The sequence below is a fragment of the Abrus precatorius genome, unplaced genomic scaffold (assembly GCF_003935025.1).
Source record: "Abrus precatorius isolate BTA unplaced genomic scaffold, Abrus_2018 Scaffold8, whole genome shotgun sequence".
Classification (NCBI taxonomy): domain Eukaryota; kingdom Viridiplantae; phylum Streptophyta; class Magnoliopsida; order Fabales; family Fabaceae; genus Abrus; species Abrus precatorius.
In genome coordinates this window covers 16,212,305-16,237,709 of record NW_020874428.1, presented here as the reverse complement: position 1 = coordinate 16,237,709, position 25,405 = coordinate 16,212,305, and the positions used below count along the sequence as shown (strand labels likewise).

Below are 25,405 nucleotides of genomic sequence, written 5' to 3'. Positions count from 1 at the left end.
CTAAATTTGAAAATAAAATTTATTATTTAACCTTTTTTAATTACTTTGTATAAAAATTTTAAATCTATGTTTACATTTATAAAAATTTCCTTTTATTTTATATAATTTTTCAAAATTTATATAAATATTTTTATTTTGTATTAAAATCATAATCCTTAATATATTACTTCTATTATTTTAAAATAAATTATATTTTAAATTTATTATTTTATTAAATTTTTATCATTTTAATATATATTATTTATAGTTACAAAGTTAAATTAAAACCACTTTAAAAATTTTAATATTTTTTAAATAATTATATATATATATATATATATATAAAAAGTAAAATGTACGTGAATTGCACGTGCTACTAAATAACTTTATTAAAAATAAACATAGATAAATGATAACAAAAACCATCTAATTTAATGTCACACGATTTATATGTCGGAACATAGATTTAGAATTGAGTGATAAATTATCTATTTCTACTAAAAGACAGCAATGGTTTTTTTCAATAAAGTAGTAGTAAATCCCTCAACAAATAAAACGAAAAGAAAAGAAATAAGAACTGATTGAAACTGTTAAAAACTATAGATTATGCCAATGGAATGTTCTCCAACACAATTTTTATTTTATGTACAAAAAACTGAAACCCATCAATAATAATCAATTAATTTTTTTCATTTTAAATAAATTAAAAAAATCAAACCCAATACATAAAAATATATAAACATTATAATAACTTACATTCTTTATGTAAAGTGAAAAAAATAATAATTTTAAACTCAAATTTCAATCAAGTATTAAATTTTGTATGTTAATTTTAAGGTGTGAAATAAAAGAAGTTACGAGTTAAAATTCACATTTATTATGTTGCAGGCTTTTGTTAACGTATCTCTGCTATTATTAAATTCGTCTATTTTGTAATCAAATTTTAAATAATATTATTTCAGTAAATAATTACAAAATTACATTATTAAGATTAAAAACAAGTTATATTTCCACCGGGGAAACATTGTCTCTCTTTATACTTTCTTTTCATGCATCATGTTTTAAGACGATAAAATTCAATTATTCACTTTCTTTAAAGGGGTGAAATATTAAAAACATTTAATACTACAAAAAGTAAAATTAGGCTCAATTGAATTTTTAGAAAAAGAATCTAAAGTGTGGACACTCTTTCCTAGTATTATTTAACGGGACTGAACTGACAAGTCTGTTTTCTGTTACATTCACTTTAATTGGTCATCACTCCCAATTCAAAAATCCCTATTTATTCAATCAACCAAATTCATTCAATTTAATTCTACGCGATGAAGGAACCCTGTGATCTTGGCACGCCGAAGCGCCGAGAAGCAGGGGTCAACAGAAAGAGAAAGTCCACCGAAATACTCACTCCATGCAAAAGAGCTTCTAAGGTGGTGTTGTTGTTAATGCTCTTATTAGTTGTTTGATTCTGCATGCATTGAGTGGATTAGAGTAATTCACTGTTTGCATGACAGATTTGAGTCTGCAACTTTGGTTTCCTTGCTTCTTAACTGTGATGTTTTTATGTGCTTTTGGTCCTGTTTTGAATCAGGAAAATTCAAGCATGTGTGCAGGACAGAAAATACATCCATTTTTTTCATTATGGAAGCGCGGAAAAAATGATTCAAAACATGATTTATCCATGGCTCAGAGAAACGGCGGAAAATTTCTCTATGTTCCAATTCATGTATTTGAAAATGTTCAGGTATGGTAGTTGTGCCTGTGATTTGATGTTGTTGCCTCTAATATAATCAAAGTTAGCCTGATTTTTTATTGATTAGGTGTAAAGCACAAGGCCTTTTTGATGGGATTTCACTGATAAATATGTTGAGGGATTGGGAAGCTTTGTTTCATTGATTTTCTTTTTGTTCATGATAGTTTTCTATTTTGCTTATTTCCCCTAGGAAGATTCCTTATCCTCTTTTTTGGTTTTAACTTCTTCGCTTCATCGCAATCAATATCTTCAATCAATATCTTCTTTTGTTGGAGAAAACTATCGAAGTTGGTCAATATTAAATTCTCCAATTTCTTCTTGTTTCAATAAGGCATAAAATTTGTCTATGCAGGATGATCCTACACCTCTCGATTGGAGTGACTGGACATTTTTGGGGAAGACCGCCCAAGTGGATTTTGGTCCAGAAAGTTCAAATTTGTCTGCTTTTGAGGATTCTATTGAATCCCTAAATTTCGATCATTTTCTTAGTGCTTCAAAATCCTCATCTTCAATTTTTCCAAATGCCTTCTCTTGCTCAGATCAACTTTCTGTACAACCAGATAATATGCTGAAAATATCACTAGCAAACTCAAATGTGCTAGCTAATCAGCAAACAATATGTCCTTCAAAGCCAGAAGATTCCAAAGTGGTATATAATTTATTGTATTATCTCCTTAAGGACTTTGTATAGCTTTCAGGTAATAAGTGGAGCTGTGGAAGCTAGTTTGCGGGGGGGGGGGGGGGGGGGGGGATACTCTCACCTCCATGTCAATGATTTATGACTGTTGCAAAAAATTTATTGTCAGGAGGACTTGGAGGTGAATGAAGTCAGTACTTTTTCAGGGCATAGGGGCATTTTCAGGAAGTCAGATACTGAGCCATCGAGTAAATTTCTTCAAGAAAGGTAAACAAATACATGACCACACCAAATATCTTAACAGCAATAATATTTGTATATCTTATAGTCAGTTAAGTTTTTTATATTGATTTTATATATGTCATGCACATTCCCGTTATTGCAGATGCTGCTCATTACCTTCTGATTATGTTGCACTGCCTTTGTTCACTTTTCTTCCCTAACATTGTAGGACCTAACTGTTGTTTGGATTTGGACTTTGGCTCAGTTGTGAGACCCATATGTCTTGGAAAGATATATCCTAATTAATTGGTTTATTTGGGGGTTTTTTTGGCTGAAAGTAAGGTGGTTGTGAGATCATTTTGTGGTGTCTACATCTTGATAAATGTGGTATACTAATTTCAGCAAATTTCTGGTGCCTTCTTTCCAAATTATCTCTCTTGTGGTCTGTTATACTCAGTTTCTCTCAGCAGTTTAGCAGTGGAATTTATTGATCTTTTAAATAAAAATGGTTGTATTTCCATCCCCTTTGCTTCTGATGGAGTTTGCTGCATCCAGGACAGCTGCAACATCAATTGTCTGTCACTTATTCATTAAGCTTAGCTAGTAAGTTTATTTCCTGCTAGTGAGGTTTTCCCTTGTACCCGGCATTGCAGTATGAAATCTTATTACCATAGTCGTGAAGATAAGGCTGAGAGCAGCTTATGGATACACAAGTACAAGCCAACAAAGGCCTTTGAGGTCAGACATTTCTGGTTCATATATTTTAATAACATACACATATATGGTATATGTATAAATAGAGTTGCATATTTTAATTCTTAATGTTTTTTACTTCCTGAATCATGCTTTTCTTGTTTCATGACTTCTAGGTGTGTGGTAATGATGAAGCTCTGAATATCTTGGGTGAATGGTTACATCTTTGGCATGAAAAGCGTTATCAATGCAGAAGGGAATCCTCTGACAGGGATATGAGTGATATGAAAGATGATGAAGATGATTATAACTGCTCTGATGGTGACTATGCTCCGAAATATATTGACGATAAGGATTCCCTACAGAACGTTCTTTTGCTTACGGGACCTGTTGGGGTGTGTGGAAATATATTTAGTCAAAACTGTGGCATATACCCAATGGATACATAATCCTGTGCTATTTGATTAATGAAAATATAATTTAATGGGTGAAAATCCAAGTTGATATGGAGAATAAAAATGACATTTATTGTTAACTAACCAGAGACCGGATGACAATGAATGCCTGGTTACTGCTAGAGTTTGGGTATCAACGACCCAATTATAAAACCATTTCACAACTGAATTTAATATTTTGGAAGCACTTATGACCATGCACCTGAATTTTTTTATGGCATATTGAATCCTACGTAACAAAGCTATGTTTATTTATGTACTATTTCTCCTTACCAGTTACCAACAGCATTTAGGTTATTAATGACTCTTTATAACCTCTGTTTGTATTTTATTTATTTTTGTTTTTGAAAAATTAATAGAGTCCTAGTTTTTTTATTTTACTTTTCAAGTAGTCTGTTGTGTATTTGATCATAAAATATTCAGAAAAGTTAAGGACTTTAATGGGGCTTCTAATGATAGTATTAAGGAATGATAATCTTTTTTTTGTTGGTGCTTTGAATGTGTATATAATCTAAACTTTCCTGTTTGTTCCTTCCAAAATTTTCTTAGCTTGGATAAGTATAACATCGTTGCACCTCTGTTCAATTATGCATTATAATTATCAAGAAAAATTGTGTGATTCTTAATCTGATTATCATTTAGGTAGTAAGGAATGGTTGTCATTTTTTTCTTGGTATTTTGATTGAAGGCATGTGTATAAAATCTAAAATGTCCCATTTGTCCCTTGTTAAAGTTTCCTGATGTGGGCAAGTCCAACATAGTTGTAGAAAATCATCACTATTTGTGTTTGCAGATTCAATACTTTTCTATATAATCACTTGTTCATTCGTTATTTCATATTGGTTGCTAAAGCACTAGTCTGTCATACCGCAGAGTGGCAAGTCTGCAGCTGTGTATGCATGTGCCCGAGAGCAAGGGTTTGAAGTTTTAGAGGTATCACTATTTATATTTTGGATATTTATGCTTTCAACTGATCCATTTGTAATGAAGATATTCATTAATCCCATGCACCCTGCAAATAGCTACCTTCAATTTTTCAGAATGATTGCTAATTATCAAGCATTGAAATTTATCAGCCAGATTGGGTTTTATTCTGATGTATAACATGCCTTCTATTCTGAACTTTCGATTTATGCATTCTATTTCATTTCATGCCCAATATGAGTAATGACAGTTTACAGATTGTTGTATTATTGTAAAAGCATCATTTATCTTGTGTTTTTTTTTTCGGTAAATATAGTAACTAGGAACATAATATTGGAGTTGCATAAATATGATAATTAGGATTATAATATCAGGATAGGATTTATAGATCCTTGTACACTTATTTAAATTAAGATCTGTTGGTCAAATGCAATACACATAAAAGATAATATTTAGACTCTTATTTTCACGTTGGTATTACAGCTCTTGAGGTCGGGAGCTCTGCTTCTATGCGCATAAACCCTATAGCCGTCTTCATTAACTTGAACCCTAGGTTGCCTCGAGTGCAACAACTCAATGCTTGGAATCTTAATCGTGCCAATTTTTTTTTTTTCAGTTCCTACAACTTTGAGACAAAAGCACAAAACTAATTTAGAGTAAATCTGACTACTCTAATGTCATTCAGCAGTCATTGAATTTATAATTGCATTTTGTACAAACTGAATCCCTTGATTATAGGGATTGATTGAGTAATTACAATTGATCTTAATTACCTTATTTACATGATAAATTAGATTTCTATATACAAGGAAAGAATGGTAACTACATTAATAACTGAAATACAAAGATTCTCAACCCTCCCCCGCAAGCTGGTGCATATATATTATATGCATCAAGTTTGTCACAAATGTATGTTATTCTTAGACCTTGAAGTGACTTAGTAAGCATGTCAGCCAATTGGTCTCTATATGTTTGGTCTGCTCATGAAAGATAGGGTTAGAGGCAATGTGTAAGGCTGTTTGGTTATCACAAATAAACCTCATAGATCCGATCTCACAAGACTTTAACTCAAAAATAAGCTTCTTTAGTCATATAAGTTCGCATATGATAGTGATCATTGCTCGATATTTGGCTTCAGCAAAAGGACGACAAATAGGTATAAGAAGAACAAAATTTAAGGATAAATCAAGAAGAAGGGTAGTTTGTCCAATGCCAATGGCATTAGCTTTTGAACCATCAGCAAGGGTAAAGTGGTGTGCTGTTTTAAGTTGTGACAAATTTGAGAAGAGAGAACGATTACCAGCATTGTGGTCAGAAGCACCAAAATCTAATATCCAAGATCCAACAGACGATTAAAGAGAAAAGCAAATTGTAGAGTTATCAATCACTATGGCAAGGGAAGATTGTTGTGTTGCTGCCTCAGCTGTAGGTACTCCTTATACTCCATATCTAACAAAATATTATGATTGTCTCCACCAAGTTTAGTTTTCTTTTCCAAAGCGGAAGACTGAGAGTATGTCACATAGGCTGATTCTCAGGAAATTCAATCAAGGAATAACAATTATCTTGGGTGTGGGTCATATGCTTACAATAAGAGCATTGTGGATGATTACTATAACCACAACCTCCTCGACCACAACTTCAACCTCCACGGCTTGTCATATTATAAAGGAATGCAAAAGACTCTAAACCTGGTTGAGAAACATTTCCTGATATAGTTTCTGGAGATGGGACATGCAATAGACAATCAATGAGGTTTTATGTTGTAGGTACACTGAAATTTGTCAAAATGTGGTTTCGAATAGATTCAAAATCTTTGTGAAGGCCATGAAGAATGAACACCATGCACATGTTATCAATCTTGTCTAAGACTTTATGAAGGTCCTCACCTATCAAGACTAACGTAACTTCATCAATGGTGGATTGTGCTCTATTCAAATATGATGGGGGTCGTTATCAGTCATTTTAACTGCAGCCAAATTATGTACAACATCATAGAGACGCTTAACATCATCCGAATAAACACTACGAGCTTTCTTCCATACATTGTGACATGTCTTATATTACGAAAATAGACTAATAGTTTCATATCAATTGACTGCCGTAGAAGTGAAACCAACTAATAATTAGCCTTCTTCCACTGATCTCGTTCAGTAGGATTAATGTCATTTGTCTTCATAGTCAAATGATCAGAGAGATCTTGACCCGAAAACCATATTTTCACTACAACTTGTCAATCCATATAATTTTTTCCATTAAGTTTCTCTCAAGTTATTGATGGATTTCCAAAGAAAACAAAGGATACAAGGTTTTTGCTTAAGGGTGCTATTAGAGTTAGTGGTTGACTCTGTTGGATCTAAAGCCATAACTATTGAACAAGGTGAGATACGAAAGAGACTAAAATAAGTTCAGCAACCTAGAAAATGACACCCAAAAGAGACAAAGGGTGTGCCAACGAGGTGAATGGCACCAGCAGTGAGACAAACGGTATAGCGTAGGACGGTGCGTGGGCTACCAATAGGTGGCAGCGACTGGTGGAACAGCTGATCAGAGACTTTTGGGGCTAGTGCCGAAGACTCAGGCCAAATGGTGGCTGGACGTCGAGACAACTAGGATTGACGGTTCTTTAGACTCTGCATTTTGTTTTATCAAGCCCACGGAATATGAGCTTTGATACCAACTTGAGATAGAAGCACAATTAATTTAGGATAAATTTGAATGCTCTAATGTCATTCAGCAAGTACAAACTTAACCCCTTCATTATAGGGATTGACTTAGTAATTACAGTTGATCCTAATTACCTTATTTATATGATAAATCAGATTTCTATATGCAAAGAAAAAGTGGTAACTACATAATAACAGAAATACAGAGATTGTCAACACTATACATTGTCGTCCATCACTATCAACTAATAGAGATTGCTCTGATCAGACCAAAAACATTACCATTGAAATCGGAGCATTGAGATTGGCCATATCTTGTATTAGATTTATTCCATGATGTAAATTTTATCTTTGATTTCACTATTATGGAATTATTTTTTCTATTGATCTTGAATTCCATGGTTTTCACACAACATACAAGTTATTCCATAACATACAAGTTTTTTCACAATCAGGTTTAGAGAGTACTAACCTGAATCCATTATACTTTAATGTGATCTCCCTTTGATATTCTTGAGCTCTTGGTATTTTTTTCAATTCTTCCTTTTTCCTTTAGCTTTCCTTTGATGGTTGAGAAAAAATGTTCCTTTCTGATTACCATAAGACTGTGGAAAAGAGAGAGAGAGTATAATCCATAGTTTGGAACCACTTTTTTATTTTTATTTTTTAAAGAGAAGTGAGAGTTTCCTTATAATTGTGTTTACAATTATACCCTAATGATTCTATATTTTATATTTAACAATCATCACATTAAATCTTTAATTAGAGTTATGTTATAAGTTACATAAGTCATTATATAGATTATTAAAATAATCCAACACCCTAAAATAATCCAATTCTTCCTTTCTCCTTTAGCTTTCTTCTAATGGTTGAGAGGAAATGTTCATTTTTTATTACCGTAAGACTGTGGAAAAGAAAGAGAGACTGTAATCCATATTTTGGCAACTACTTTTTTATTTTTTTTAAGGGAGAGGGGAGGGTTTCTTTAGAATTGTGTTTACAATTATACCCCTAACGATTTTATATTTTATATTTAACAACCATCACATTAAATCTTTAATTAGAATCATGCTATAAGTTACATAAACCACTATATAAATTATTAAAATAATCCAACACCCTAAAGTAGTGTCGTCGAAAACTCACCATGTGCCTCCACTCACCACGACAACTACCACCACAGGAAGCTCATACGCTGCCTTCCTGAACTCCATTCACGATAGTACTTTTATAGACAATGTCATTTGCCCTCCCTGAGCTTGTTTCAAGGGATATGTGAGTTACTATGGATGAAATTTTCCTTGATGACCTCAAAGTACCCTATGAAACTCATGTTAGACACTTGTGTGATAATAAATCAGCAATCAATATTGTTCATAATTCAGTCCAACATGATAGAACAAAGCATATTGAAATAAATTGGAACTTCATAAAAGAAAAGCTGGAGAGTGGCCTCATAGAAACAACATATGTTCCTTCTAGAGAACAGTTGGTGGATATTTTGAATAAGGGTCTACTTATAAAGCAATTCAAAACTCTTATTCACAAGTTCTGTTCACCAGCGCTTGAGGGGGAGTGTTAAGAGAATATTTCTTGATTTGGTGCAAAATTATCTTTTGTTTTATTGATATGTAAATTTGGTAACTAGGAATGTTTATTTTGTAAATATAATATTGGGATTGCATAAATACGGTAATTAGGATCGTAATATCAGGATTCCATTTATAGATCCTTGTACACTTAAATAAATACAGACCTTTGGGTCAAATTCAATACACAAAAAATAATATTCAGTCTCTTATTTTCAAGTATCTCTTCAGAAATTGTATCCATTAAATTTGAAGCAGAATGTGTTAGAGAAATGCAAGTGATTTGGGTGATTCATCATCTTTTTCTATACACTTCACAACTGTAGTAAATGCTTCAGCATTTATATCTTTCCCTTCAGAATTCTGAAATTTTTCACTCTCTTTTTGGGAATTATGATGATTTTCAGCATTGCCCATGTGACCAGATGCATTATAATTCAGTCACCGCCAAAGTTAAGCATTTTTCCGTACGCCAATGTGCATCTCCCATGACTACACCTAACACCACTGATTCCTCTCACAAATTGGAGGGCTCATAACCAAAGGCATATGAAGCCTTCATCTACTTTCTTTACAACCCATAAGTCTCTTTTCCTGAAAGCATCATAATAGTAGTGTTGGAAACAATTACTAGTGTTGCTTTTATACTGGCCTAGTCTCCTATGGGAAGTATTTGAGAGACATATCTGGCATATATCCTCCACGCCCCTATGAGCAACTGTTTTTTAATATCTTCTAGTTGTTTAAAATTAAATCAACTCCTTTCTTTGTGTTTATGTATCCGGAATTTTGTATATGAATCTGGCCAAAACTAACAAGATTTACCATTCATATTGTGTCAACAGCTCAATACATCAGACCGTCGAAATGGGGCTACTGTCAAGCAGAATTTTGGAGATGCTCTTGAATCACATGGGTTCAGGTTTATTAATTTGTCCTGCCAACGCTTGCTAAGAACTATTTTGATTGAAATCATCTGTTCCTGAGTAATTTTATCTGACCATACTATAACTTGTACACGTGCTTTCACTTTCCTAAAAATTATTTTGGCTTAAATGACTTATTATTTTGTTTGAGGAAGAGTATTTCTTCTTTCATGGGTAATCAGTGTTTCATTGAAATTGAACATGAGAATATTGATGCCCTTGAAGAGATGCCATAGATTATTGAAGAAACAATACTATATGCTGAATAAAGTAAAACACGGTTAGTTATTGCAAAATCGCATACTTCTATGTTTTCTTTACATTAGTAGTTTGATATTTTCAAGCTCTAGTAGGGTGATTATCCAATTAAAGAGAGAAAAATTTATATTTTCAGGATTGTAAAACCTAGAAAGCATGAGCTAACCATTAAGAAGTGTTGTTGGAATCCCTAGAAGCCTTAAGCCATAACCTTTTCATGTGGGCTGGACGGGTTCTTTTATTCATTTTCAGTGAAATAGAAAAGCAAAATTAGTGCGTCTAAGGGGAAAAACAAAAGAGCAAGGAATTTAAAATTGAGCTTCTTCATTACATGGTTTTGCTTTTCAATGTTATTTAACGGAATCAAGTTAATCACTGTAAGAACCCTTTCTGTCAAACTGTTCTGTGATAATACATTTTATATGCTGCTTCTCTTTCAGGTTAATGGATCAGGATCACACTGCTAGTTCACATAAAAAAATTACAAAATTGCCCTCAGCTCCAGCTTTGCCTAATGGTAAAGCAGCTAAGGAGATGAATGATGATGGGGTGATTGAACTGATTACCATATCCAATGATGAAACCCATAGTCCTGCTGGAACTTCTCCGAGGTTACATGACCAAAAAATTGTATATATAGGAGATAATAGTATCCAAACTTTAATTCTAGTTGAGGATGTGGACATCCTTTTTCCTGAAGATCGTGGTTGTATTGCTGCCATACAACACATTGCTAAGGCAGCACAAGGGCCAATTATATTGACCAGCAATAGTGAGATGACTGTTAATTCTTCATTGCTCAACAATCAACATATAGCTTTTATCAATGTGTTCATATTTATGACAAGATCATTTTTTGTAAATTAGGTAAGAAGCCTGGACTGCCAGATAAGTTTGCTAGACTACATGTTTCTTTCACATTGCCTTCACCAGATGAGTTATTATGCCATTTGTACATGGTATGTGCTTTAGGATTTCCGATCCAATCCCTCAAAAGAAGGAAAAACTGAAAAAGAAATTTATGTCTTCTGTGGATGAACTGCAGGTTTGTGTCACAGAAGAAGTCAACATTGATCCTCTTTTACTGGAGAAATTTATAGAGTCTTGTGATGGAGATATTCGTAAAACCATCATGCAACTTCAGTTCTGGTTCCAGAGTAAAAAATATAGAAAAGGTTACATTTATTGCATGACATGTTTATGCTCATAAGAAAACCACAGCTGTTTAAATTTCAGTTAATTACTCTGTTCTTGGATTGTTCTCATACAATTAACGCCTACTTTTTAAAATTCGTTTTAGAAATAGCTTGTAGCACGTACATAGCAAAGAAAACATCTCATTATATTATTTATGGATTGATTATGGGAAAGGATTTACAAGGGGGGGAGGGGGTCGAACCATTTTGTAATGGGAGTTATTGGACAAGGAAATACCAATATCAGTTGAACTGTTATTTATTTATTCATTCATTCTCTTGGAACAAATTATTTCTTTGTATATAGGAATTGTCTTCCTTGAGATTTATTAAGATCAGTATGTGTCCTCACGTGAGCCATCCATGTATAGGTTTCAACAAGTTTACATTGACTATCAAAAACGTAACACAACCCTTCTTTACCTTAGCTTGGGATCTATTATGAGACCATAGGCAGAGTAAGGGTTTTCACTTAAGTCAAAGTATAACAGAGTATATGCATTGCAATTTTAACAAGAAACAAAGATGAAGATTATGCATTAAAAGTCAAAATTGGAAATGACTTAATACCACAGGTTTCTAAGTTTAAGTAAGGTTTGATTTTTCACAAAATAGTGGACAAATCCCTTCCATGAGATTTATTAGGATCAATATGTTCCCTCACCAGTTTTCTTGTAGTGCATAATACACTATTATATGTCAGTATTTTCTACATTAGTAAATCTTCTTGGAGTGTGATCCTTGGTGCTACAGTTAGGTTGTTGCCTTGTGACCGGGATGTCATGGATTCAAATCCAAGAAATAGCCTCTCCACTTGCATGGATGAAGTTATGTACGTCTAGCCTGCCCAGACCCACAAGGTGGGAGCCTTGTGTGTGTGACTGTTTCCCTCGAGTCTTTTGCTGAATGTATTTATTGTTTCCTCTATTCATTGTGGTGGAAAGATTTTTCTTCCCAAGACACTTCCCGAAACGAACAACTCAAATCTTTTTTTCTTTTTTTGCTAATAAACATGCTTAGCTAATTCATATTGGCAAATATTACAAGTTACAATTCCTGTTTAACTTATTACCATTGGAATAGCTTGCAGAAACTTATGTTCTTTCTTTACTGTTCCAGACAGGAAAGTGCAGATGGTGTATGGCTCACTTCCCTTTGATCTTGAGGCTTGTCATCAAATTACACCAAAGATCCTACCCTGGAATTATCCCTCAGAACTATCCAAACTAATTGAGAAGGAAGTTGCCAAGTCAATAACCATAATGGAAGAAAACTCATGCTTGCAGGGTTTAGTTAATAAAGAGCTTGACATAAATGAAAGGCAAAATGATTTTGATGTGAAATGTATGAGGACTGATTATTTAGAGGCCAAGGCAGAGAGGATAAAGAGGAATACATCTCTTACAGACTGCAGTGAGTTTGAAAGTGAATATAATGCTATTTCTGAGCTTTCTAATTGTTCTAGATCCCCAGTAACATCCTCTTTGAAAAAGGGTCAAAAGGAACTTATGCTGAGGTCCTCTGATTCTGGTGAAAAGGATCCAAATAATGGACTTTGTCCAGACGTTCATGATGAATCTTACAAGAAGAGACATTCCGTTGAAAGCAACAGTGAATCTCCCTGTAAGCTACAATTGAATCAAAGCTACATAAGTACATCATTTTGCAAACTCGTTGGTTCTGGTTTGGATGGTTCAGAGGAGCAATGCAAATATTTAGAAACTGTGCATGATGTCTGCTTAAATGAATCACAGAAATCGTTGGACCTATCCTGCTTTACAGGATCAATATTCCCTCCTGAGACTGCAAATCAAAATGGAATAAAGACAATGTCGGGATCAGTGTCTTCTGGTCATCTTGCGTATCCGGTAGAAGTTTCTTTGAACAATGAGCTGACACCATTCACTCACAGTGATTGTCATTGCTTAGCCAAATTGCCACAAAATTCTGATTCATTGGTGAATGCTGAATTTCCAGAATCTTCTCCAAAAGCAGCTGTACAAGATTTCAGAGATGAGAGCACACAAACCAAAACTGTGTATAATGGGATGGATGAGTGCAGTCATGTTGATATGACATTGAAGTCAAAGTTTGTTGAGTCTAGTCCTTCTATGGAGACAGATATGGTACAAAATTTATGGAGGAAACTTCGAGTTTGTCGAACAAATTTTAGACAGCATGCCAACTTAGAAAAGTTGGGTGTTATTCAAGTTGTTAAACTTACTAGTGGGCTGACCAATCTAATTTCAGAAGCTGATTTGCTGTTTAGTAATCACCAACAAAAACAATGTGTAAGTGCCCTAAAAAAATTGTTTTTCTTCATTGGTATTTTATCAATACCTCATTACCTCCTCTATGATAATAATGAACGTGCAGGGTATTTTGGAGCCTCCATTGTCCCTTTCTGATGAAGCCACATTTAACTGGTATGATGAGCAAATGATGATGTCTACTGTTGCTGCACATGGTTTTTGTTTTTATGCCAAACATATATCAGATGTGGGATCTAGGTTGGGTTTTAATAACAAGGTAGATCTAACTTCAGAGATGTTGGATTGCACTACTAATGTTATGGCACTGGGAAAATTATCTAGACAGGACGACACAAAATACACGAGTATCTACACTAAAAAGCAATTAGAGGTCAACAACCCAGCAAATGATAAGAGGTATTTGGCCATGGTTTTCAATTTTAATGTTTAGTGCTCACAATTCCACACCTGACCAGAACTTTTTTTCTTAGAATATTTTTTCCGTATTTGCTTAATGTCTATCTTACATTGGTTGCATGCAATACAATGAAAACAGAACATCATTGGTCAACGTAATTGGGTCTATTGTTCCTGCAAGATCGTCATTGACACTAAAAGGTCTTGCACTCAATGAATATGTGTCTTCACTACGCCAAATTTCAATTTCAGAAGGTTTCCGCATTTCACAAGGCGTTGCAAAGACAAGAAAACTAAGGTACATGTTTGTGAAGCAAATTCAGTTTTCATCCTTTTGATTGATTGGAAAAGTTATCCACAAATCCTTATGTAGCTCCTCAATCGCATGTTTTATTGCAGGATGCGGGGTTCTCAACATTATTTGAGCAGATGTAGGATGAAGTTGTCTCCTGAAGATATATCATTGGTGTGTGAGGGCGATTTGTACAGAAAGATTTCATCACAATATCCTGCTAACATGGAAAGCAATTGTACATGATTAACCTTTAGAGCGTAGATTTATTAACAGAGCCATTCATTCTATGAAATAAAAGCGTTGATGATTGCATAGGACGAGGAGGCCAAGGTTATGACTACGACCATTGGGTGAAATTGCAAACTAAACTAGAGCAGCAATAGGATTTGCACAAGAGGTAGTAATTGTCAAATTGATTAATATTATTGTTGAAATTATTTATTTTGAACTAGAATTTTAGTGATTGTATCAATGCACCAAAATTTCAATCTTACAGCTTTTTGCTTCATTAAATGAGATTTATATTCATGTTTTGTTATTTATTTATCTGTTCATAAATATTTTTTTCTGTTTTTTTCTTTTACATTTAGTATATTATTTTGTTATTTTTTATTGTCGTTTTATAAAATTAATGAATAATTTTACAGTTAATAATAAATGTGTTTGGTTGAATGTGTTTTTCTTTTCTAAAATACCCATTTTTCTCACTAACATATGTTAATAAAGTAGCTGATGAGTATAATAAAAAATTTAATGAGAAATTTTTATGAAATAAGAATATCAATCATTTTTTAATTTCTATGTAAAAATTTAAATTTCAAAGAAAAATAGAGAATATTAAATATATGTTACTTATTGAATATCTATCAAGAAAAATAAAATGAACACGATATTTTTTATTGTAATAAAATTTGACCCAAAAATATTTACTTATTTTGTCTTTATTAGGAAAGAGATGAAACAAAATAAAATTTTTCCATCATGACTTTTTTTCATGTCAGAAAATTTTAACATGATTTTATCATTTTAAATTTGACATGAAAGAATTTTGAATGAGGTAGATAGAGGGTTCAACAATAAAATGTCACGAATTCACTCAATTAAAACTTAAACCTAAATTTATTCAACCAATTGTTAAAACTTGTCATGTTTCTTTCATTAAAAACTAGTTAAGTGTTGGGATGTACAAACAAAGTCTCACATTTATTAAAATTAAGGAGGATCAAGAGCATATAAGTATGATAGATATCTCTATTTGTATGAGGCTTTTTGGTGGATATCTAAAAATAAAACCATGAGAACTTTGATTCAAAGTAGATAACATCATACTAGTATAAAGATATACGTAAAGTTCATACACAACTAACAAGCTCTGCGTATCATAGCTCACCATGTGATCTCTCGAATAGGGTCAACTGGAGTGAGGGTACCTCGAGGGCCAGAAGAGGGCTAGAGCTCCTCTATGATAGACTTTAGTATTAGAGGACTTCGTTTGAAGGAGAGATTGTTGGGATGTATGAACAAAGTCCAACATTTACTAGAATTGTAGAGGATCAAAAACATATAAGTATGGTATAAATATGGTAGATATCTCTATTAATATGAGGAGCAAATAATATCTTACTAGTATGGAGATATAGTAAAAAGTCTATACTTATTATAACATTAAGCATAATGAATTTTTAGCTTTGTTTGAATAAGAAGTATTTAATTGTTTAAAACTAAAAAAATTAACACATATATGTAAATATTGGTTTGATCAAATCAAAGAAAAAGATTTTACAAATTAGCAATATATATTTTTTAAATAATTATTTTTATTGGATAAATTTTATGTAAATTTTATTAAATAATAAGTGGAATTCATATTATTTAATGTTTTTAGATTAATTGTGAAAAATATATTACTCTAGTAATTAATTATATATAATCAAATTTTTTATATTTAATTATATAAATAAAGTATTTTTGATAGGTTAAGTAAAAAATATTTTAATATTATTTTTATTTATTATCATTTAACCCTAAAAAAGATCAAAAGCAACAAGAAAAAAAATTTAACTAATCATTCTAAAAAATAAATCCCAAACTCACCGTCTCTTCACAAAAACTAAGCTAGGAGGGAGAGATTCTAAAAATAGGTTATTTTTAGGCACTTAATGAGCCTAATTAACTTAAAAATATGCACAATAGATGATTTCTCCACGTGATATAAGCTAACTATTATAATAAACTTAACTCAATTTCTCATCTCCTTGATGATAGGATAAAGCTTATGCCCTAAAGGAAATTTTGAATTAACTAAATGGATAGTCAATTTAGAATTCAATTCAACAATTATCCATTCTAGATTGAGACCTAATATTATATATATATATATATATATATATATATATATGGATTCTTTTTAAAAGAAAAAAAATATTCTATAGTATAAAATTATTTATAAGTGTTGATTTTATATTTAAAGGAAATTACGTTTAATGATAAAATAAAATAAAAAGTTAACTAAAAAATAATTTGATAGCTTTAAATGATATCTTAACACTTTTATGAAAACAATCACGAAAAGAGTGATAACTTAAACACGTTTTTTTCTTAAAAAAAAATGTGATTATCATAAAATTTAACGTGTATTTGGATACAAAATTCAATTATGTATTTAATAATTTTTATTAAATGATAGCTTATTTTATAGTTATTTAAAATATATTTTTGGTCTCTATTTTTATGAAATTATAATTTTAGTCCTTTAAAAATTATTCTTTTTATTTTGATCCTTAAATTTTCAAAATTCAATACTTATAAGCATTGGTGACTATGTGACCAATTATAAGATTGTTACTTATCAGTAATCATATTTTTGTGTTGGGACCACATCGGTTACGCGGAATCAAAATTATTGAATTTAAGAACAGAGACTAAAATTAAAAAGAATTTTTTTAAAATACTAAAATCAAAATATCGCAATACAGAGATCTGAAACATATTTAAGTATATTATAAATTTTAACATGAAACTATTTAAAATAAACTATTTTTTTTAAAAAAATTGCCTGAAGCTTGTAATAATTGCAATCTATTTTTGTAAGCTCAAATAATTTTGTTATAAACTCTTTCAAACACTTTTAATATTTATTAAATACACATTTAATAAATCTCAAATAAATTTTACCTGATCATCAATGGTATAAAAGTCTCAAAATGTATCTTATTAGCAATTCCTCTTACCATAATTCATCAAGAAGTTAAATTTTAAAATACTAAAAACTCAAATAATTCAATTCATATCCTCTTCTAAAAGTTTTTGTTTAGACGAGATAAAATAGTAGAGATTAAAAATTTGTTTAAAATTTTTTATAAATAACATAATTTTATAAGCTTTTTTTATCTTATTTCAATAGAATTTTTAGTATAATTTATCAAAATAAATTGATTTCAAGCTATTTTAATAAATTTTATAAATAAAAAATAACACAAATCATTATTAAAAATGTATTAAATAACTGCTTGATTGAGTTTTGTTTTCAAACACACCCTAAATATACATGATAGAAGTTAGAACCTATTTTTACTTGAAAAAAATATTTTTGTATAAATGTGATACTTGTAAAGAATAGAAAAAACAAAATGGATATTTGAGTCATTCAAGTCGGACCACTGTAGGCGGTGAGCTTTAACAGCACTAACAGACCAGTTAAAAAATATTAAATCTAATTTAAACTCAAAAATTAGCATCCACAATGAATAAAGTTTAATTATTTTTTTTAGTTTGCATTGGATTATCTTATAAGAGAAATTTGATCCGATTCAATTGTATTGTATATCATTATGTATCAGGGTTAAGTTTAAGGATACAAAACAGTAAGTTTTTAATATTTAAAAAAGTAGTAAATTTTTATTTAAAAATATATATTCATTATATTAAAGTTATAAAAATGTGATAAATTCAATTTTTAATGAAAATTTATTATTTTTAAGAACTTAAATTTAAACTTAAAGATCAAAGTTGCATATTTTTTATTTATTATTTTATCTTCCTTTTATTCATCAATATATCAACTGTCCACTTAAAATTTTATGACGGTAGAATTATATGGGCATCAAACATTTCTTTGTTTATTATGGTCATCAAACAGAGTTAGTTTCACATAAAATTTGAGTACGGATATTATACACAGGCCAACAATAATAAGAATTTATATATGATAATTTTATGAAAAGTGATAAAATATTATAAAATTTAATGCATTAGTATTGAATGTTATAATTTTTGATAACTTGTTTGTTGTCTTAAAGTTTTAACATGTGTCATTGAGTGCATTTTAAAAAAATTATTGAAAAAATAAGCATTCTTCATTTACATGTATTCAAAAAGTCAATAAATAAGAATAACTACTTCTATAATATGAATTAATCAAACGCAGTTATTTATTGCAACTCCTGAAGACTCAGGCCAGCCGTGAGGCGGAGTAAAATCACAAGTTAATAAATATTTTAATGCACGGGTTATTATTTAAAATAATTTATAATTGAAATTTTGCTGAATTTGAAATAATCTAGACTTTGAATTGGATTTATTTCATATGGAGCATGTAAAAAAAATTTAAAAAAATACTATTTATTTTGTTTGATAAACTATAGAAAATCAACTTATAATTTTTTATTAATTTTTTAAAAAAGTTACTTATTTAGATAAGTAATATTTAAGAGCTTATGATTAAAACCTATTGGATTATTTTCAAGTTAACTTTTATTTTTTAATTTTATTATTCATAATTAATCAATTTAAATATAAAACTAAATATTACACATAATAATTCATATCTTTTAGTAATTTCATCCTAAAAATGTGAAAGTAACTTTTACTTATTTTGAAGAGATTTATGTGTTTAATTTTTATAATAAGTGAATGATAGAATAATTTATGTATTGCTATTACAAATTATAATATATATTTATTTTATTTAAAAATTTAAAAAAATCATTTTACTTAATGTAATTAAAGGAGTAATCCAAGAAAAGGAGCAAATTTAACAAATATACCATTCAAAACAACCATATAAAAGATTTACTAATTAGTACAAACCAAAATTCATAACGGCACACTTTCGTTAATGTGCTTTTTTTTTTTTTTTTGTTGTGTATATACCAAAATGACATATTAAAATTAGTCCCTAAGCGTGAACTTCTTCCTCATAAAATGAAATTTTACTTTGATTAATAAGCAGAATTGACTATGCTCTATATTGATATATTAATTATAAGAGCAGTGTCAAACTATGTTTGAACCTAGTGTCTAGTTTAAAAATAACAATAATAATAAAAGGAGAAAGATCTTATACTGGTGTAAGTTTAAAAACTTTTACACTTGATTTAAACTTTTCATTTAACTTACATCAAACGGCTAGTGAAGTGTAAGAGTTGTTAAACTTACACTAGTGTAAAAAGATCCTGTTTTATAATAAAAATGTTTTCTTATTATAGAAGATGGCTAATTTTATAGGATTCGGATTGTCTCCAATTTGCATGGGAACTGGACATCCAGTCCATTTTTCGCTTAAGCAGATCCAATTCGCTTAAGTGAATATAACTGATTTTTGCTTAATTACATAAAAATAAATGGCTTGGACAAATTTTGCTATTCTCTATTAGTTTAAGCAGGAAAAAAAAAGGCTTAAGCAAACCATAGCTTAAGTAAAAAATGAACAAAGAGTTTTAATTTTTAGACATGCATCACGCTTAAGCAAATCAAACTGGCTTAAGCGAATTTTGCAAAATTGCTTAAGCTATTTATAATAGCTTAAGCGACAAGTGGACATAGAGCACTCATTTTCAGAGTTCAAAATAGCTTAAGCCACCAAAAATAGCTTAAACTAATCAAGAATAGTTTAAGCGAATGGTTTATTAGCTTAAGCTATTTATAATAGCTTAAACGAAATATGGATAAAGAGCACTAGTTTTTAAAGTTGATATTCGCTTAAGCGTAATGAGAATAGTTTAAGCTATTACAAAATATCTTAAGTGAAAGTATAATAGCTTAAGCGAATAAGGATAGCTTAAGCGAAATTAGGAATGTTAAGCGAATATTGCATAAATTGGGAAAAAAATGTATTAGAACTTAACAGAAGCAAATGCAATATATTATATTCATCCGATAATGTTAGAAATTGCATTTATGAAAGCAATTACACATAATTATAATTAACATTGTACAAAATACAGAAAAGTTACAAAATTCCTTAAAGTTGATCAAGTATTAAACAAGTTATGTCATCCAAAGGTTCCTACAAAAAGAAATAAAATTGGATAAAATATCAATAATCTTAGTAAGAAAAATAAGTTTGGTATTTAGGTAATTTTTGGATTTATATGTTTCTGAATATACCGTTAATAATATAGTAAAACTGAGAGTATTGTTGAAAGTGTGTGGAGAATGATAAGATGAAGGTGCCAAACAATGGACATCACATGGTTCAGAAGGAGTGGGTTGATATTTCTAAAAGCATTAACAAATTATTACACAAAAGACAAATAATAATGGACAAATTTTAAATTTTGATAGGTGCATTAATACATGTACCTCAACATTTTGCCTTTGGGATTGTCCTCTTAATGGACCAATTTTTTTTCTTTTTCCTTGTAGCTTAACCCAACTTTTGAATTGTTTATATCTATTCCTCTTCATACTTGGGCGGTGCTTGAAACTCTTTGGTTGTATACCATCATTGATGACTGATGTAAAGACCTCATCATTGTGACTTTCACCATGTTGCTCTTTTAATCAAAGTTATGTGATTTGATGAGACAGTGTTTACACATTCATCCATCAATTGAGAGTATTGTTCTGAACTAGATACCTCATATGCGAGTCAAATTATTTTAGAAGTTAGTTGTTGGTATCGTTTTGTGATAACAAGTGTAAGATCTCTTTGATCCTCTATACCTTTGATATTATGTATAATTCCAAAATGACCCTCTCTTGTCCATCTCTTAATGATGTATTTTTCAGGCACAATCTTGACATCATTTGCTTCAAAAACCTTCAATGCATGGGAACAAAGGATGCCAAATGTTTCAAATTTTTTACAAGTGCAACATGTAGAATTTGAGGTATGATCAAATGATTCTATCCATCGTTAACTATAGTTATGACATATTCAAACAAATGGGGAGATTCATTCCTTTTTTATATGTAGCATGCAAAAAATGAAGCAAACTCTTGTTGAAATAGGTTGAAAATAGTATGTGTGTTAATTTTATCTATTTATAATAGGATGGGAGACATCTCATATCTCAACATTGCTAGTTTATGGAGAGACTCATGCTCACAAACTAGCTTATTGTAATACTTGTCTCTACCACACATTCAAAGTATGCAAAGAACTGTTTAATGTTTACACCAAGCTTCATACAAGCCTTAAAATCAAAATTTACACTCTTACTTAGTTGGGTACTTCGCATCCCAAGTGCGAATACTTCCTTCATGTAGCACGCTGCCCATTTTTCCTTTATTCTATATATTGATTTCATCCAATTATTCTCAAAAACATTGTATTCCTCAAGAATACTTCTCCAAGCTTGCTCAAACTCACTCACTATGCCAATGTTATACATGCATCTTTTGAAATCTTTTAAAAAATGACTTCTGCCTTTCATCAAATTACCAAGGTGTTTGATTCCATTTTGCACCAAGTGTCACGTGCACAAAGCATGATGTGTCTCAGACATCACTTTGACAAGAGCTTTAGCCATTGCTTTATCTTGGTTAGTAAATATTGTTAACAACTTTTTCTAATTATGCACTTCTAAGAAAGTATCAAACAACCATTTAAAAGATTCAGTCATCTCATCATACAACAAAGTTGCACCAAAGATTACTGCACCCCTAAAATAATTAAAACTAGAGAACAATCCAAGGGGTCTATTTGCGCGGTTGGTGCAATATGTTGTGTCCAAGGAAACAACTTCACCAAAACATTGGTAATCTAAGCACATCTTTGCGACAACCCAAAAGACATTTGTTATTTGCTCATCCTCATCCATTTGGTATGCATGAAAGAATGACTAGTTGTCTAATAATTGTCGCTAAAAATATTGCATCAAACAACCAGCTTCTCCATACTCATTGTCTTCTTACATTTAGGTAATTTTTGGCATCCAACCTAGTGTAACCCACATTCACCTTATTGCCTACAAGTGTTGTAGCAAGTTGATATGATGACTTTTGTTGTAGATCGAAACTCTCAGTAATGCCAATCTCAAATGCTTGGACCAGGGTTATCTTACGATGTGAAACTGACATGTGGGTTATCTCTAAAACTTGTAAAGGGTGATTATGTTCTTCTACAAACTCATGTATAACAAAATTTTTGTTCTTTCCCAAGGACACTCCAATTCGAGCATAACAATTCGTCCTAGTCTCAGCTCTATGTTTTACAACTTGTGAATCTCTTTTATCTCCTTTCCAAAGTCCTTCTTTACAACAAACATATTTATAACTTGTGATAGCACCATTTTTTCGCTTATTGAAGTATTGCTTTCTAATGCCAAAACCCTTCCTCCTACCATATTCACTCCAAAACTCCCATGCTTCATCGACACTTTCAAACTCTAAGTCAACACCTGGCTTCCATCTGTCACACATTGTTAACATATTTTCTTAAACAAAAATGTAAATCAATAGTTTTTAAAATAACATAACTTTTTGTCAAATCATTTTGTAATATAATAAAAGAATTAGTTGAAGATGGAAAAACACACCTAACATGAATAAGTTATTATATGTAGTGGGGAAAAAGATGTTAATGCTTGCTGGATGTAACGCCCCAAATTTTGTAATATAGTTTAATCATTAATATAAGTGTTTACGTAGACTTTCATGTGTTATTATTAATTATTATATATATATATATATATATATATATATTGGGTGATGAGATTACATGTGTATGCTGGAATCATACTGAAATTTGGCTAAGTGTTTTAGTGTAAATGTTCTCGCTGTAGCGAGAGATGTCTCATTGTAGCGAGAGGGCCTAGAAGAAAGGCATGAAACTGTCACCTTGTCGCTGTAACAACAAAGCAATAGTTTGGGGTACATCTTTTGGTGCAATCTCACTGTAGCGAGATTCTGCAGAAACCAGGGTGCAGTTTTCTCTGATATTTTCGCTGTAGCGAGAAAGGGTGTCGTTGCAGTCAGGGGACTTCGCTGTAGTGAGAGTATCTTATTGTAGCAAGAGTGTCGCGATCAGAAGAGGATTTAAAGGGGTTAGGGTTTAGGGAAGGGTTATTTCTCACTTTTCCGTCGAGATTTCTTCAATTCTCTCACTTCTAAACCCTATTTCACCAATTAAATTGCCTCCAAAGTCGTTCGTGAGCTAGATTGAAGGTTGAATTTGTGTAGGGAATGCTTGAAGGTGAGTTTACATGGTTAGGGTTTATGATTTCTCATTCCCACTCACTATTTTCTAGGTTTTCTTGGGTTTTTATGGGATTTTTCCATGTATTTAGAGTCAAGTTCGTGTGGGAGAGTGCCTACCTTGTTGAATTGGTGTATGGGTCTTTATTTGAGGTAAGAAGGGACTCTACTCTATCTCATTTTTGTTAGATTTCGTTTAATTACTATGTGTGACCATGTGATTGAGATAGGAGGTCGGAATATGTATGTTTTGATAGGGTAATTTGATTGTGGTTGAGTTGTTATGCTCTTGATTTGTGAATGTGGATTACGTTGAATGTTGTGTGCATAAAATTATTACACGTTAAATGCAACGCGAATAGGTGTGTGCATTTGTGCCGTGTAATATGAATGAATGTAGGATTGAGTGTAATGTACAGATATGAATATTGTGTACAATGAAAATATGTGTGAATGAGGCATGCTAAATGCCATTGTAATGATGTTGTGGATGGTTCAACGATACACTGGGGTATGAAAGATGGGGATGGTAGAAATACGTTGGGGAAGAGAGAGTGGTGGTGACACTAACAGTGAGCGTGGGTGCACTACAGGCCACACACTCTCCTCTTAATTAGATCCCTGACCAATACCTTTGTTGAATGACCCGTGACTACCCACGCGGTATCCGTGAGGCGGGAGTAATCAGCGACCATTCATGGTGTGAAACTGTGATCACAGTGCCACAATGAGCATGACTAGATGTGGGATAAGCGCACGTGTATGAAATGTTGGTGCAGTGAGTGCACCTGTTGTGTTTTGAATTAGAATAGTTGATGAATGATGATTATGACTGAGATTGAGATGCTTATATTATGGTTGCATGATTTAAAATATGATTAGTAAACGTGTAGTAGTTGAGGTGAGTCTCTATGTTTATGGGTGTTGGATAGTGTAGAGTACTCACCCTTACATTTATTTTTCAAGTGACCAAGATGATCAGCATCGAACTCAGTGAAGGAAGGATGAACTGCTATAGGACTTAGATTGTATTTTTGAAATTATGATGTAATTGAATTAGTCCTGTAGCAGTCTTTGATATAAACTTGTAATCCTTTATTGTTTGAACTGTTTTATGAAACTCTGTGATGGGATCTTTTATTTAAATGAAAATTTTATTATTTCCATTTTGTGAAATAATTAATTGAAAATTAATTTAAGGTGTTACACTGGAAGTATGCAAAATGCCCCCTAAATTATGTATGCAGATGAAGTTTTGTATCCCTAACTCTGAGTTTAATGTTAATAAAGAGAAATGAGTGGATTTGGCTTTTCTTGGATTATACATCAATCTTACTCTATTTGCACGCCAAAATATCAATAATTTAGCTTAAGCAATTTAAAATCGCTTAAGCTAATATTTTTGCTTAAGCTTTTTTTTTAGCTTAAGCTATTATCAAAAGCTTAAGCAAATTGGGAAAATCTAACCATTAACTCAAGATTTAAAAAAAGTTACTTCCTCTTTCACATTTCATAACACCTACATTTCATAACACCTAAGTATTGTTTCAGAAATCTCCTTCATTCCCCACGTCACTATCTTCACTTGCATTTCTAAAAGCTCCTCCTCTCCTTCATCCTTCCTCTCTTATTAAAGTATTGTTCAGGTTTCATCTTCTTCATCTTCTTACCATTGTGCTTTTTTGAAAATGGACACCCAATACCTCTGTCCTAGGCATTTTCTATG

General features: G+C 31.4%; 2 protein-coding genes across 3 annotated transcripts; one reads left to right on the top strand and one right to left on the bottom strand.

The window, feature by feature from the left end:
- The first annotated feature begins 1,216 nt into the window (after positions 1–1,216).
- Positions 1,217–14,794, top strand: LOC113847527. Of its 2 annotated transcripts, XM_027476692.1 has the most exons (16): positions 1,291–1,406; positions 1,568–1,720; positions 2,082–2,378; positions 2,536–2,633; positions 2,818–2,975; positions 3,242–3,326; positions 3,458–3,676; positions 4,610–4,669; positions 9,761–9,837; positions 10,540–10,871; positions 10,967–11,058; positions 11,145–11,274; positions 12,415–13,586; positions 13,672–13,964; positions 14,104–14,262; positions 14,364–14,794. In XM_027476692.1, exons 5-16 carry the CDS (start codon positions 2,971–2,973, stop codon positions 14,500–14,502), a joined length of 2,763 nt encoding a protein of 920 aa, XP_027332493.1. In that variant the 5' UTR covers positions 1,291–1,406; positions 1,568–1,720; positions 2,082–2,378; positions 2,536–2,633; positions 2,818–2,970; the 3' UTR covers positions 14,503–14,794. The 2 variants fall into 2 exon arrangements, with proteins under 2 accessions (XP_027332492.1, XP_027332493.1); XM_027476691.1 differs by lacking the exon at positions 2,818–2,975 and having other exon boundaries at positions 1,217–1,406.
- Positions 14,795–22,383: 7,589 nt separating this feature from the next.
- On the bottom strand, positions 22,384–22,905 carry LOC113874315 (protein FAR1-RELATED SEQUENCE 5-like). The gene has a single exon (XM_027512550.1). The coding sequence runs from the start codon at positions 22,903–22,905 to the stop codon at positions 22,384–22,386; it is 522 nt and encodes a 173-aa protein (XP_027368351.1).
- Positions 22,906–25,405: the final 2,500 nt, after the last annotated feature.